Here is a 12,788-nt window from a genome sequence, read left to right as displayed (position 1 = left end):
TGAATTGCCTATTTTTATTTTTATTTCTGTCAGATTTTGCTTTATATATTTCAAGGCACTGTGCACCTAAAATTAGAATTGTCATCTTATTAGAAAACTGAATCTTTTATCAATATAAAGTATCCTTCTTTATTTATCTTGTTTTTTGCCTTAATATCCACTCCATCTGACATTATATAGCTATCCCATCTTATATTTTGTTCACTTGATTTTTTCTCTCTTTCACATTTTTTCTTTTCTTTCTCCCTTCTTTTGAGTGAATTGTTTTTGTGCTAATTATTTTTGTCTTTTTTTCTCTCTCTCCAGAAAATTATATACTTTGAATGATTACCTTATAAAGTCTAACATGCTACTTCAACTTATCAAAGTCTGATACAGGGACCTTAAAATAATTTAATTCCATTTATCTCTTTCTTGACTCATATGCTACTGTTTTAGTAGACTTTCATTCTATATATTTTCACCACCAAAAACATTATTATTTTTGTTTTAGAGTCAAGTTTATTTAGATTTACTTATAAATTCACTGTTTATCTTCCAGCACCCCAAACCTTCTGTCTGGAATCATTTTCTTCCTGCCCAAAATACATCTTTCTGAATTTCCTTTAATGCAGTTCTCTAATGGTAAACTTTCTCTGATTTTGTCTGAAAATGTTTTTATTTGGTCTTCATTCCTGAAGGATATTTTCACAGCCTATAGAATTTTAGATCTCATGGGTTTAGAATTTTAGAATTCTACTGTCTTTTAGCTTCCATCACTGCTGAGAGGCCAGCTCTAAGTCTGTTGTTTCTCTGAAGATAATGTGTCTTTTTCTCCTTTGAGTTGCTTTTCAGATTTTTTTTTTTTACCTTACTTGGGATTTTCAAACCTGTGTGTGAACATTGTCTTTCATCACTTATAGAAAATTCTTGCCTCTGCATCTTTATCCCTTTTTTTTCCTCCTTTTGAGACTCCAATTAAGCTCATATTACGCCTTCTCATTGAATCCTCTGTGTATATTACCTTCTCTTTTTCTCTGCCCATGCTGCATTTGGATAAGTTTCTATCCTATTCTGTAGTTTATTGAATCTCTTTAGCTATGTCTAATCTCTTAAACCCAATCATTGCGTTCTTAATTTATTCATTGTATTTTTCCATTTTAGAAGTTCTTCTTGACTGCTTTTCTACAGTAACTGCCTTGGGCCATATTCTATATCAGCACACAGGGAAATAAGTTTCCATGAGCAAGAACAAGAAACTGACCATAGACACTAAACCAAAGACTTCAGTAACTTCAGTAACTGGGCACAGGATATATTCACATAGCACCCAGGTTTCGCATTGGGTTTCAAGGCTATATTTCTGTCCTTCTCCCTCCTTGGAACTGCAGTAGTCTAAGCAGTGGGCTGGTAGCAGGTCTGGCCCTGCTTTTATGAGTTACGAGGCCCTCTTCACTGCCTCCAGTTGCACGTGGTGAGCGTGTTTCCCACCCAGCAGGTAGCATTTTAAGTTCCTTCTCTCAAAGGGGAAAGCATAGTGCTGCTCTGGAACACAATAGGCAAGCCTGTGGCTTTATTCCTGCTGACTGCTCACTTGTGCTTGGCATTTCTATTCTGTTTGTAGTGTATAAATCTGTCTTGGTTTTGAGGCTGGCTGTATATCGATTGATTTCTCTTTTTTACTTTTATCATTGATATGTATATTGGGGTTATCAAAGTATGAATTCACTCTGCCATCTTGATCAGAACTCTTTCCTTTTATTAATTCTCAAATTCGGCTACTTCTGTTATTTTATTCCAAGCACTAAGTAGCTGTATCATTTCTTAATAGGCCACTGGACATGTGAAAAAAAGTAATGAAATGAGAGAGGTTTCCACATATACAGATTGCATTCATGAAATACTTTATTTCATTGATTCTAAAATACCGTTTCACTGTACAAATATCAAATTGTTTTATGAACCTCTAGGGAAGAAAAAATATTGTCAGTGAAACTATGACATGCCATCAATCATGATGAATCCCCATATCAGAAACATGTTCAATTCAGTTCAGTTGCTCAGTCGTGTCCAACTCTTTGCAACCCCATGGACTGCAGCACGCCAGGCCTCCCTGTCCATCAGCAACTCCCAGAGTCTACCCAAACTCATGTCCATTGAGTCAGTGATACCATCCAACCATCTCATCCTCTGTTATCCCCTTCTCCTCCTGCCTTCAGTCTTTCCCAGCATCAGGGTCTTTCCCAATGAGTCAGTTCTTCGCATCAGGTGGCCAAAGTATTGGAGTTTCAGCTTCACCATCAGTCCTTCCAATGGATATTCAGGACTGATTTCCTTTAGGCTGGACTAGTTGGATCTCCTTGCAGTCCAAGGGACTCTCAAGAGTCTTTTCCAACTCCACAGTTCAAAAGCATCAATTCTTTGGTGCTCAGCTCTCTTTATAGCCCAACTCTCACATCCATACATGACCACTGGAAAAACCATAGCCTTGACTAGACAGACCTTTGTTGGCAAAGTAATGTCTCTGCTTTTTAATATGCTGTCTAGGTTGGCCATAACTTTCCTTCCAAGGAGTAAGCATCTTTTAATTTCATGGCTGCTGTTACCATCTGCAGTGATTTTGGAGCCAAAAAATATTAAGTTTGCCACTGTTTCCTTTGTTTCCTCATCTATTTGACATGAAGTGATGGGACCGGATGCCAGGATCTTAGTTTTCTGAATGTTGAGCTTTAAGCCAACTTTTTACTCTCCTCTTTCATTTTCATCTAGAGGCTTTTTAGTTCTTCTTCACTTTCTGCCTTAAGAGTGGTGTCATCTGCATCAGTTCAGTTCAGTCGCTCAGTCGTGCCCAACTCTTTGCGACCCCATGAATCGCAGCACGCCAGGCCTCCCTATCCATCACCAACTCCTGGGGTTCACTCAGACTCTCGTCCATCAAGTTGGTGATGCCATCCAGCCATCTCATCCCCTGTCGTCCCCTTCTCCTCCTGCCCCCAATCCCTCACAGCATCACAGTCTTTTCCAATGAGTCAACTCTTCGCATGAGGTGGCCAAAGTACTGGAGTTTCAGCTTTAGCATCATTCTTTCCAAAGAACTCCCAGGGCTGATCTCCTTTAGAATGGACTGGTTGGATCTCCTTGCAGTCCAAGGGACTCTCAAGAGTCTTCTCCAACACCACAGTTCAAAAGCATCAATTCTTTGGCTCTCAGCTTTCTTCACAGTCCAACTCTCACATCCATACATGACCACTGGAAAAACCATAGCCTTGACTAGATGGACCTTTGTTGGCAAAGTAATGTCTCTGCTCTTCAATATGCTATCTAGGTCATCTGCATATCTGAGGTTATTGATATTTCTCCCGGCAATCTTGATTCCAGCTTGTGCTTCTTCCAGCCCAGTCTTTCTCATGATGTACTCTGCATATAAGTTAAATAAGCAGGGTGACAATATACAGCCTTGACATACTCCTTTCACTATTTGGAACCAGTCTGTTGTTCCATGTCCAGTTCTAACTGTTGCTTCTTGACCTGCATACATATTTCTCAAGAGGCAGGTCAGGTGGTCTGGTATTCAAATCTCTTTCAAAATTTTCCACAGTTTGTTGTGATCCACACAGTCAAAGGCTTTGGCATAGTCAATAAAGGAGAAATAGATGTTTTTCAGGAACTCTCTTGCTTTTTTGATGATCCAACAGATGTTGGCAATTTGATCTCTGGTTCCTCTGCCTTTTCTAAAACCAGCTTGAACATCTGGAAGTTCATGGTTCATGTATTGCTGAAGCCTGGCTTGGAGAATTTTGAGCATTACTTTAGTAGCGTGTGAGATGAGTGCAACTGTGTGATAGTTTGCGCATTCTTTGGCATTGCCTTTCTTTGGGATTGGAATGAAAACTGACCTTTTCCAGTCCTGTGGCCCAGGTCGTGAAGATCTTTTTTGTATAGTTCTTCTGTGTATTCTTGCCACCTCTTCTTTATATCTTCTGCTTCTGTTAGGTCCACACCATTTCTGTCCTTTGTTGAGCCTATCTTTGCATGAAATGTTCCATTGGTATCTCTAATTTTCTTGAAGAGATCTCTAGTCTTTCCCATTCTATTGTTTTTCTGTATTTCTTTGCTCTGATCACTGAGGAAGGCTTTCTTATCTCTCTTTGCTATTCTTTGGAACTCTGCATTCAAATGGGTATATCTTTCTTTTTCTGCTTTGCTTTTCACCTCTCTTCTTTTCCAGCTATTTGTAAGGCCTCCTCAGACAGCCATTTTGCTTTTTTGCATTTTTTTATCTTGGGGATGGTCTTGATCCCTGTCTCCTGTACAATGTCACAAACCTCCATCCATAGTTCATCAGGCACTCTATCAGATCTAATCTATTTCTAGATTAAATCTATTTCTTACTTAAATCTATTTCTCACTTCCACTGTATAATCGTAAGGGATTTGATTTAGGTCATACCTGAATGGTCTAGTGGTTTTCCCTAGTTTCTTCAATTTAAGTCTGAATTTGGCAAAAATGAGTTCATGATCTGAGCAACAGTCAGTTCCCGGTCTTGTTTTTGCTGACTGTATAGCGCTTCTCCATCTTTGGCTGCAAAGAATATAATCAATCTGATCTCAAGGTTGACCATCTGGTGATGTCCATGTGTAGAGTCTTCTCTTGTGTTCTTGGAAGAGGATGTTTGCTATGACCAATGCGTTTTCTTGGCAAAACTCTATTAACCTTTGCCCTGCTTCATTCTGTACTCCAAGGCCAAATTCGCCTGTTACTCCAGGTGTTTCTTGACTTCCTACTTTTGCGTTCCAGTCCCCTATGATGAAAAGGAGATCTTTTTTGGGTGTTAGTTCTAAAAGGTCTTGTAGGTCTTCATAGAACCATTCAACTTCAGCTTCTTCAGCATTATTGGTCAGGGCTTAGACTTGGATTACCGTGATATTGAATGGTTTGCCTTGGAAATGAACAGAGATCATTCTGTCATTTTTGAGATTGCATCCAGGTACTGCATTTTGGACTCTTTTGTTGACTATGATGGCTACTCCATTTCTTCTAAGGGATTCTTGCCCACCATCATATCAGAAACATGTAGTTTACACTAATATTCATTGCTTCTATAGTCCACCAACTGTGCTACATCACTTAAGCATGATTTACACAACCCTAAGACTCTGATGCTGGGAGGGATTGAGGGCAAGAGGAGAAGGGGACGACAGAGGATGAGATGGCTGGATGGCATCACTGACTCGATGGAAGTGAGTCTCAGTGAACTCTGGGAGTTGGTGAGGGACAGGGAGGCCTGGCGTGCTGCGATTCATGGGGTTGCAAAGAGTGGGACACGACTGAGCGACTGATCTGATCTGAAGTCATAGAGAAGAAATCAGTGTTATATTTAAAAGCTAATATTCTGGACTTTGTATCATGCACTTATTATAAAGTATGTGACAGTGTGCACAGACATCACCATCTCCTCCCAATCCTCAATCAGTGGTTTAAATTAGTGCTTCTCAAACTCTCCATGGTAAAAGACAAGTTTGGGTTTTTCTCCCAACTCCCTGCAGCCTGATACATTTGGCCCTACTGTTCAAGATTAGTTCATGGCTCATACCACACATGATTTACCATGCGAGTATGACAACACCCAAACTGGGCTATACTGTTAATGAGATAAGGCCCCGTCATACTCTTTGATGAAAAATAAAACAGTCTCAATGTCTGTTTTTATTCTCATGCAGACTAATAACAGTTTGTGGGCCAGCACTATCCACAGGCCCCCACTTTGAGTGGTACTGACTTAAAATAACATCATCTATTCCAGTTATCAGAAGACTAGAGAAATTCAGAATTACTTTGGCATCAGAAATTTCTTTTCTAGGTTAAAATAAAGGCACATCTGGTCCATTCTAGGACTCTTTGCTTCTTATAATAACATGAATGTATATATGCATATATCTATATATATTAGACAAGTAAAGGGTAAAGAACTTAAAGATGAAACATTTCATTTTTGATGAATTGATGAAACATTTCAATTTTCATTGGCTCAGAGCCAAAATTAGGTGTTTGCAATGACTACAGTCTCCCTCTTCTGTCCTTGTATTGATGAAAAGCAAAAGCAACCACCAAAATTAACTGCTTTTATCCTTTTCAGAGGAAATTGTTTTATTTCTCAAGAAAAAGAGGGTTTAGCTCTTTATCTCTGATTGCTCATCAAATTATTTGAATGCCCAAACCTGAGAAAGTGGAGAAGGAAATGGCAGACCACTCCAATATTCTTGCCTGGGAAATCCCACTGACAGAGGAGTCCATGGGGTCGCAGAGTTGGACATGACTTAGTGACACAACCACCATCACCATCTGAGAAAGAGTAATGGAAAGAGAATGAACTAGGGTATTAAACACCTGTTGTTACTTGGCTTAATTTTTCTCCTTTCAGGTATCAATCACGGAGATCTTAACGACCACAACATTTTAATAGTGTCCAGCGAGTCAGCCTTTGGAGATGCCGTATATCAGGTGTCTGGGATTTTAGATTTTGATGACATGAGCTACGGTTACTATGTGTTTGAAGTGGCGATCACCATCATGTACATGATGATTGAAAGCAAGACTCCTATACAAGTAGGAGGCCATGTCCTTGCTGGGTTTGAAAGTGTGGTCCCACTGACTCCTGTGGAGAGAGGTGCTTTGTTTCTACTTGTATGCAGTCGTTTTTGTCAGTCACTTGTCCTAGCTGCATACTCTTGCCAGCTATACCCAGAGAATGAAGAATATCTCATGATTACTGCAAAAACCGGGTGGAAGCACTTACAGCAAATGTTTGACATGGGCCAGAAAGCTGTAGAAGAAATCTGGTTTCAAACTGCCAAGTCCTATGAATCTGGGATCTCCATGTGACTAGATAAAAATTCACATTAACTTGGGTAACAAAGAACCAATAGGACCTAATCTAATTCCATAAAGGGTTTTCCTGCACAGTTAAAGATGAATTGATGAAACATATCAATGCACATGTAACCACTAAGGTCTTCTAATAATTTCATGACCATTTTTTTAACCTAAGAAAGTACTGCATGAGAAAGCATGTCTTTCTATGGGTTTCACTTGCCTTGTGTATCAAACATGCAGAGTGATATTTTGAGTCAAATAATCTCTCAAGATCAATGATTTTTTTTTAACTTTCAAAGGACTATATATGTACAGACATATTCACATATTTTAGATAAGTGAATGCAACATACAGACCTAGTTAACGTATCACCAGTTCTGGGAAGCCTTCTCCCATCTCTTCATTGTTCAGAATCTCTTTGAACTCTGCCTTTTGTACAGCACATCACTTGGTGTCATGGGTGATGGCTGTGTAGTCATCTAGTCTAAGAGCTATTTGAGGGCAGAAACCATGTACATTGTTTTTTTGTCTTTCATCAATTCTTACACTGGTATAGTACCTTTCCCATGGTCTTTAAAAATATTTTCAAATTAATGTATCCTAGAAGAAAGGCTGGAGAAAATAAGGCACACACTAAGAGGCCTCAGGAGAAAACAGATGTAGTATTCATAAGAGAAAGCTTTAACTTGTCTGAGAGGGCAGTTGAAACTGAAACTCCAGAGGCAGATGCCAGCACTCACTGGAACTGCAAGTAAGCAAATAAGACACCCAGACAAGGCCACTAACTCATGAGGTATCTAAATAGTTTTCACGCTGATACCAAGAAAGACCCCAAGCAGATATTTTAAAATCCTGTACCATTTATGTTTCTTTTCATATGAATATATAATATTGGAGAACATAGCTTATGTAAACCTGACTTGATTCATACACTGTATTTCCTTCACTGATTTCTGGTCATGTCTCCCTTAGTGTGATGAACAGTAAATAGTCATTTACTTAGTCGTGTCATTTGTAGCTCTCCATTCTCTGTGGACGACTCAAGTCTAGAACCCTGGCCATTCAAACACCTTTTTAGTAGTTATCTCTTTTGATATATATGAGAATATATATGTAAAACCATTTAACAACCTACCTACAGAGCTATCTATTCTCTCCAAACTAGGTCTCTGAATTTTGTATCACTCATTTGTATCATTCTTATGTTCATCTTTAACTTCTCTGTGCCTCAGTTTCCTTGTCTGTGAAGGTGAAGTAGCACCTATCTTACAGTTCCTGTAACACTTACTTGAAGGAGTAAGTGTGAGGATTTCTTAGCGATTAATGCAAAGTTCTTAGCACAGGGCTTGGCACATATAAAAGACTTAATAAATGTCTACTAAGTGAATGAACTAGGTTACCCAAACTCAGAATACTGGAGTACCTTTCTTTTTGCCTCTCATATTCAGTCAGTGATCTGATACTTAGGAATCAGAATTTTAGATCAGTAAATGACGATCAAATCCATATCCTTCCTGCTGTACTGTTTAGCAGTGTATAATAAAAACCAATATTTATTGAGTATTAAGTATTTAAAAGAAAACTCTTTCTACTCTCAATAATTCTGACTCTAAACATGTGGGGTTTTCCCCTCACATTAAACAATTTGACACTAACTATTTGGAGCCAACAAAGGTCCGTCTAGTCAAGGCTATGGTTTTTCCTGTGGTCATGTATGGATGTGAGAGTTGGACTGTGAAGAAGGCTAAGCACCAAAGAATTGATGCTTTTGAACTGTGGTGCTGGAGAAGACTCTTGAGAGTCCCTTGGACTGCAAGGAGATCCAACCAGTCCATTCTGAAGGAGATCAGCCCTGGGATTTCTTTGGAAGGAATGATGCTAAAGCTGAAACTCCAGTACTTTGGCCACCTCATGCGAAGAGTTGACTCACTGGAAAAGACTCTGATGCTGGGAGGGATTGGGGGCAAGAGAAGGGGACGACAGAGGATGAGATGGCTGGATGGCATCACTGACTCGATGGCCGTGAGTCTGAGTGAACTCCAGGAGATGGTGATGGACAGGGAGGCCTGGCGTGCTGCAATTCATGGGGTCGCAAAGAGTCGGACACGACTGAGCGACTGATCTGATTTGGAGCTAGAGCAGACCCCCCAGGTTAAGGGCCCAGTCCCTCAAAACTGCCTCCACTTCAGATGCTAGCCTCAAGTCCCAAGTTGTGCTTCTGACCAACTGGCTGTAAGTTGGGGGTTCTCATGACCCCCTCGTTGGGTTCTATAATTTGCTAGGACAGCTCACAGAACTCAGGGAAATGCTTACTTATGTTTATTAATTTATTATAAAGGGTATAATAATAAAAGATGAACAGAGGAAGAAGCGTATAAGGTGAGGTCCAGGAGGGGCCTAAGCACCGAAGCTCTGTCTGTCTCGAGTTGCAGAGGACCATGCTCCTGGCATGTGGATCTGCTCACCAACCCAGAAGCTCCTGAACCTCTTTGGTTAGGGCTTTTATAGTGACTTCATTATGTAGGTATGGTTGATCAAATCATTGACCACTGGTGGTTAAATCAATCTCCCTCCCCTCCCCCTCCCCAGAAGGCAGGAGTGATGCTGAAAGTTCCAGTCCTCTAGTCCCTTGGTTGGTTCCGTTCATAACCAGCCCCCATCCTTCATGACTCACCTCGTTAGCATAAATTCAGATGTAGCTGAAAGCAGCTTATTATGAATAAAAAAGACACTCCTCTCCCCCTACCACTCAGAAAATTACAAATTTTAAAGGCTTTAAAACAGGGGACAAAGACCAAACATATATTTTATGTTATATCACAGTACTTTACCTGCATTATCTCACTTAATCTCCACTATAAACCCATGAGAGCTTATGATTAATTCCCATTTTCAGATGAGGAAATAGATGCTTAAAAAATTGAAGGAGTTTGCTCCAAGAGAACCAGGTACCCACACCACTTCCTCTTTCCCCCTTCCTCTCCTCCCTGTGGGCTCACCTAACACACACCCTGGGTTAGGACAATCAAATGAGATGATTTACAGAAAAATACTTATGCTTCTCAAATTTAAGGGGTTGTGATTTTTATCTGGTTTGACCATTCAGGAAACTGGGGACTAGAAAAATGAACTAAAACTTGTACTTCACTCCCAGACCACTATTCATTTTCTTACACAGTGAAACTCTTAGGTTTCTGAGAGTTTGAGATTTCCTACTTGTTTGGTCCTCCAGTTAACATGGGTTCTCTTTCCCTGAATTATGAATACAAATATTACTGACCACCCTTTCAATTAAATACATGCTGCCTTGCATTGCTATTTTACTATTTGGGGTTTGCTGCAGCTTATCTCCAGTCAATCAGTTCAATGTGGCTTATAAACTCTTTGGTGGCATAAACTGAATAATATTTATTTCATTATCTTCAGAACCAAGTTCCCTGCCCAGCCCCTAGCACACCCTTAATAAAGGTCTCTCTGATGAACTGTTATAATGAACGCACATCTACAGGTGCCAGTCTTTGGTTCTTTCCACCAATGAGGAGAAAATCCAGTTCTAGGTTTGGGAATTAATACCATTTGTCCAGCAAAGACTTTACTCTTGCAAGTGTCTTTTCCTGTCCAGGCTTTTAGCCCCTCTCAACTGCAACAGAGCTTTAGTTTCTGGTCTTATTATCCAACCTACATCCTTCATATTAAGGTTTCCTGGTTGGCTCAGACAGTAAAGAATCTGCCTGCATTGCAAGATACCTGGGTTCGATTCTTGGGTCGGGAAGATCCCCTGGAGAAGGGAATGTCCACCCACTCCAGTCTTCTTGCCTGGAGAATTCCGTGGACAGAAGAGCCTGGTGGGCTACATCCTTCATATTAGGTAGGGGCAGATAAAAACTCTAGTTACATTATATTGCTGTGTGACAATTTAACCAAAAACTTAGTGGCTTAAAAGCTCAATAATGTTTTAAATCTTATGGTGTCTTCAGGTCATGAATTCAGACAGGCATTAGGACAGCTTGTCTCTGCTCCACGATGTCTGAGGCCTTAGCTGGGAAAACCTGAATGCTGGGGAAGGTTTCATGGCTGGGGGAGATTCAGTGACAGAGGACTAAAATCATCTGGAGGAATCCTCACTCACAAATCTGGCAGGACACACTGGAACCTCATCTGGGCTGTTGGTGGAACATCTCTCTGTTTGGTCTCTGCTCCCTCACAGCATGGTGCTGGGGTTCCAAGAAACACCTGCCCAAGAGAACAAGACAGGAATATATATTTTATGACCTGCCTTTGAAAGTCATATGATATTACTTCCATTGAAGTCACAAGCCCACCCAGATACAGAGCAAGGGGACACAGAACCTCTCAGTGGGAAGCATCCATGCCACATTGTAGGAGGAACATGTGGGATGGAAGATCGTGAGGCTTCATCATCCTAAAACATCAATTTAATCCTCTTTTCCCACTACCTACAGAGAAAAAATTCTGTCATTGAAAGTGTTCTAAATTTGGCCTAAAATACCTTTCCTCTTTTCCTCCGTTTATTGTCTTCTTCACTCTGGCCAGACAGAACTACTCTGTCAGCCACTTGTTAAACTCATTTTTACTTCTGCCCTTTTATCTCAATGGCTCCCTCTTCTTTTGACCTAATAAATTCTACCTCTCACTTAAAACTCTTAATGCTTAATTCTGCAGGATGAACTAAGGTGGCAGGAATCCTCAGAGATCCCAAAAGTTACACTGCCACCTAAGGATGCTTTCAGAACACCTTCTGGATGTGGCTCTTGCCATCTTGCCTTGGCTCTCCTTCCTATGTGCCTGGGAAGCAGAAATGAATGGAGAGACCTCAAACCACAGCTCATTCCCAAGCTACCTCCTTTTCAAAGCCCAGAACTCTGAATAATAAATTTTTGACCTACATGAAGAGGACAAAGTCCCTACCCTGTGGACCTTTTCTTGGAGAAGACTGTGAGCAAATGACCACACGTTAATTCAGACCTAGTCAATCATCTCCCTTGAAGAAACTTAAAACATAAATAGTAGATAGTTTACATAGGGACTGAAGCCATATTTTAAAAAGTGGTGGAACAGAGAGATGGATAATGAAAACGCAAATAAACATAGTTTCTGTACAGAAGATAACAGGTGTGTATGCTTATGGTAGGTTATTGCTTTAACTAGTTTGGTCAGAGGAATCCTTTCCAATGACGTCAAAGGCAGAGGAGGATACTAAGGTGAAAGTTCTCCCAAAGATGTAAACCTCATGATAATTTGCTTTATATGTATAAAAACACATGTATTAGCAATGAAAGTGGAAAGTATATTCAAGAAGGGAGATAATAAGAGGGAGGGTGAAGGGTGAAATCTGAGGTGCTTGGGCCCATTTTGAGAACAGGGCAGGAAAAGCAAGCAATTAACAGGCAATCCCACACCATTGCCACCAGGGAAGGCAAAGTAAATGTTAAGTTGCTCAGTCGTTTTGTCCAACTCTCTGCGACCCCACAGGCTATGGCCACCAGGCTCCTCTGTCCAGGGAATTCTCCAGGCAAGAATACTGGAGTGGGTTCATATTCCCGTCTCCAGGGGACCTTCCTAACCCAGGGACTGAACCCAGGCCTCCCGCATTGCATTGCAGGAAGATTCTTTACCATCTGAGAAGAAAAGTTATGACCAACCTAGACAGCATATTAAAAAACAGAGACATTACTTTGCCAACAAAGGTCCGTCTAGTCAAAGCTATGGTTTTTCCAGTAGTCATGTATGGATGTGAGAGTTGAACTATAAAGAAAGCTGAGTACTGAAGAATTGATAATTTTGAACTGTGGTGTTGGAGAAGACTCTTGCGAGTCCCTTGGACAGCAAGGAGATCCAACTAGTCCATTCTAAAGGATATCAGTCCTGAATATCCATTGGAAGGACTGATGCTGAAGCTGAAACTCCAATACTT

At 40.5% G+C, this 12,788-nt stretch overlaps 1 protein-coding gene across 5 annotated transcripts in view; it reads left to right on the top strand.

Moving 5' to 3' along the window:
* HYKK (hydroxylysine kinase) overlaps positions 1–12,250 on the top strand; it is a 35,006-nt gene extending 22,756 nt beyond the window's left edge. For 3 of the 5 annotated variants that reach the window (XM_006044385.4, XM_006044386.4, XM_006044384.4), the window contains one exon: positions 6,401–8,416. In XM_006044385.4, the coding sequence (XP_006044447.2) occupies positions 6,401–6,861 (461 nt within the window). In that variant the 3' untranslated portion in view covers positions 6,862–8,416. Of the gene's footprint in view, positions 1–6,400; positions 8,417–11,536 lie in introns of those variants that run through there. The other 2 variants (XM_025270951.3, XM_006044388.4) reach the window with 2 other exon arrangements.
* Positions 12,251–12,788: the final 538 nt, after the last annotated feature.

Source organism: Bubalus bubalis, chromosome 20 (assembly GCF_019923935.1).
Source record: "Bubalus bubalis isolate 160015118507 breed Murrah chromosome 20, NDDB_SH_1, whole genome shotgun sequence".
NCBI classification, from domain to species: domain Eukaryota; kingdom Metazoa; phylum Chordata; class Mammalia; order Artiodactyla; family Bovidae; genus Bubalus; species Bubalus bubalis.
This window is presented reverse-complemented; position numbering and strand designations above follow the sequence as displayed.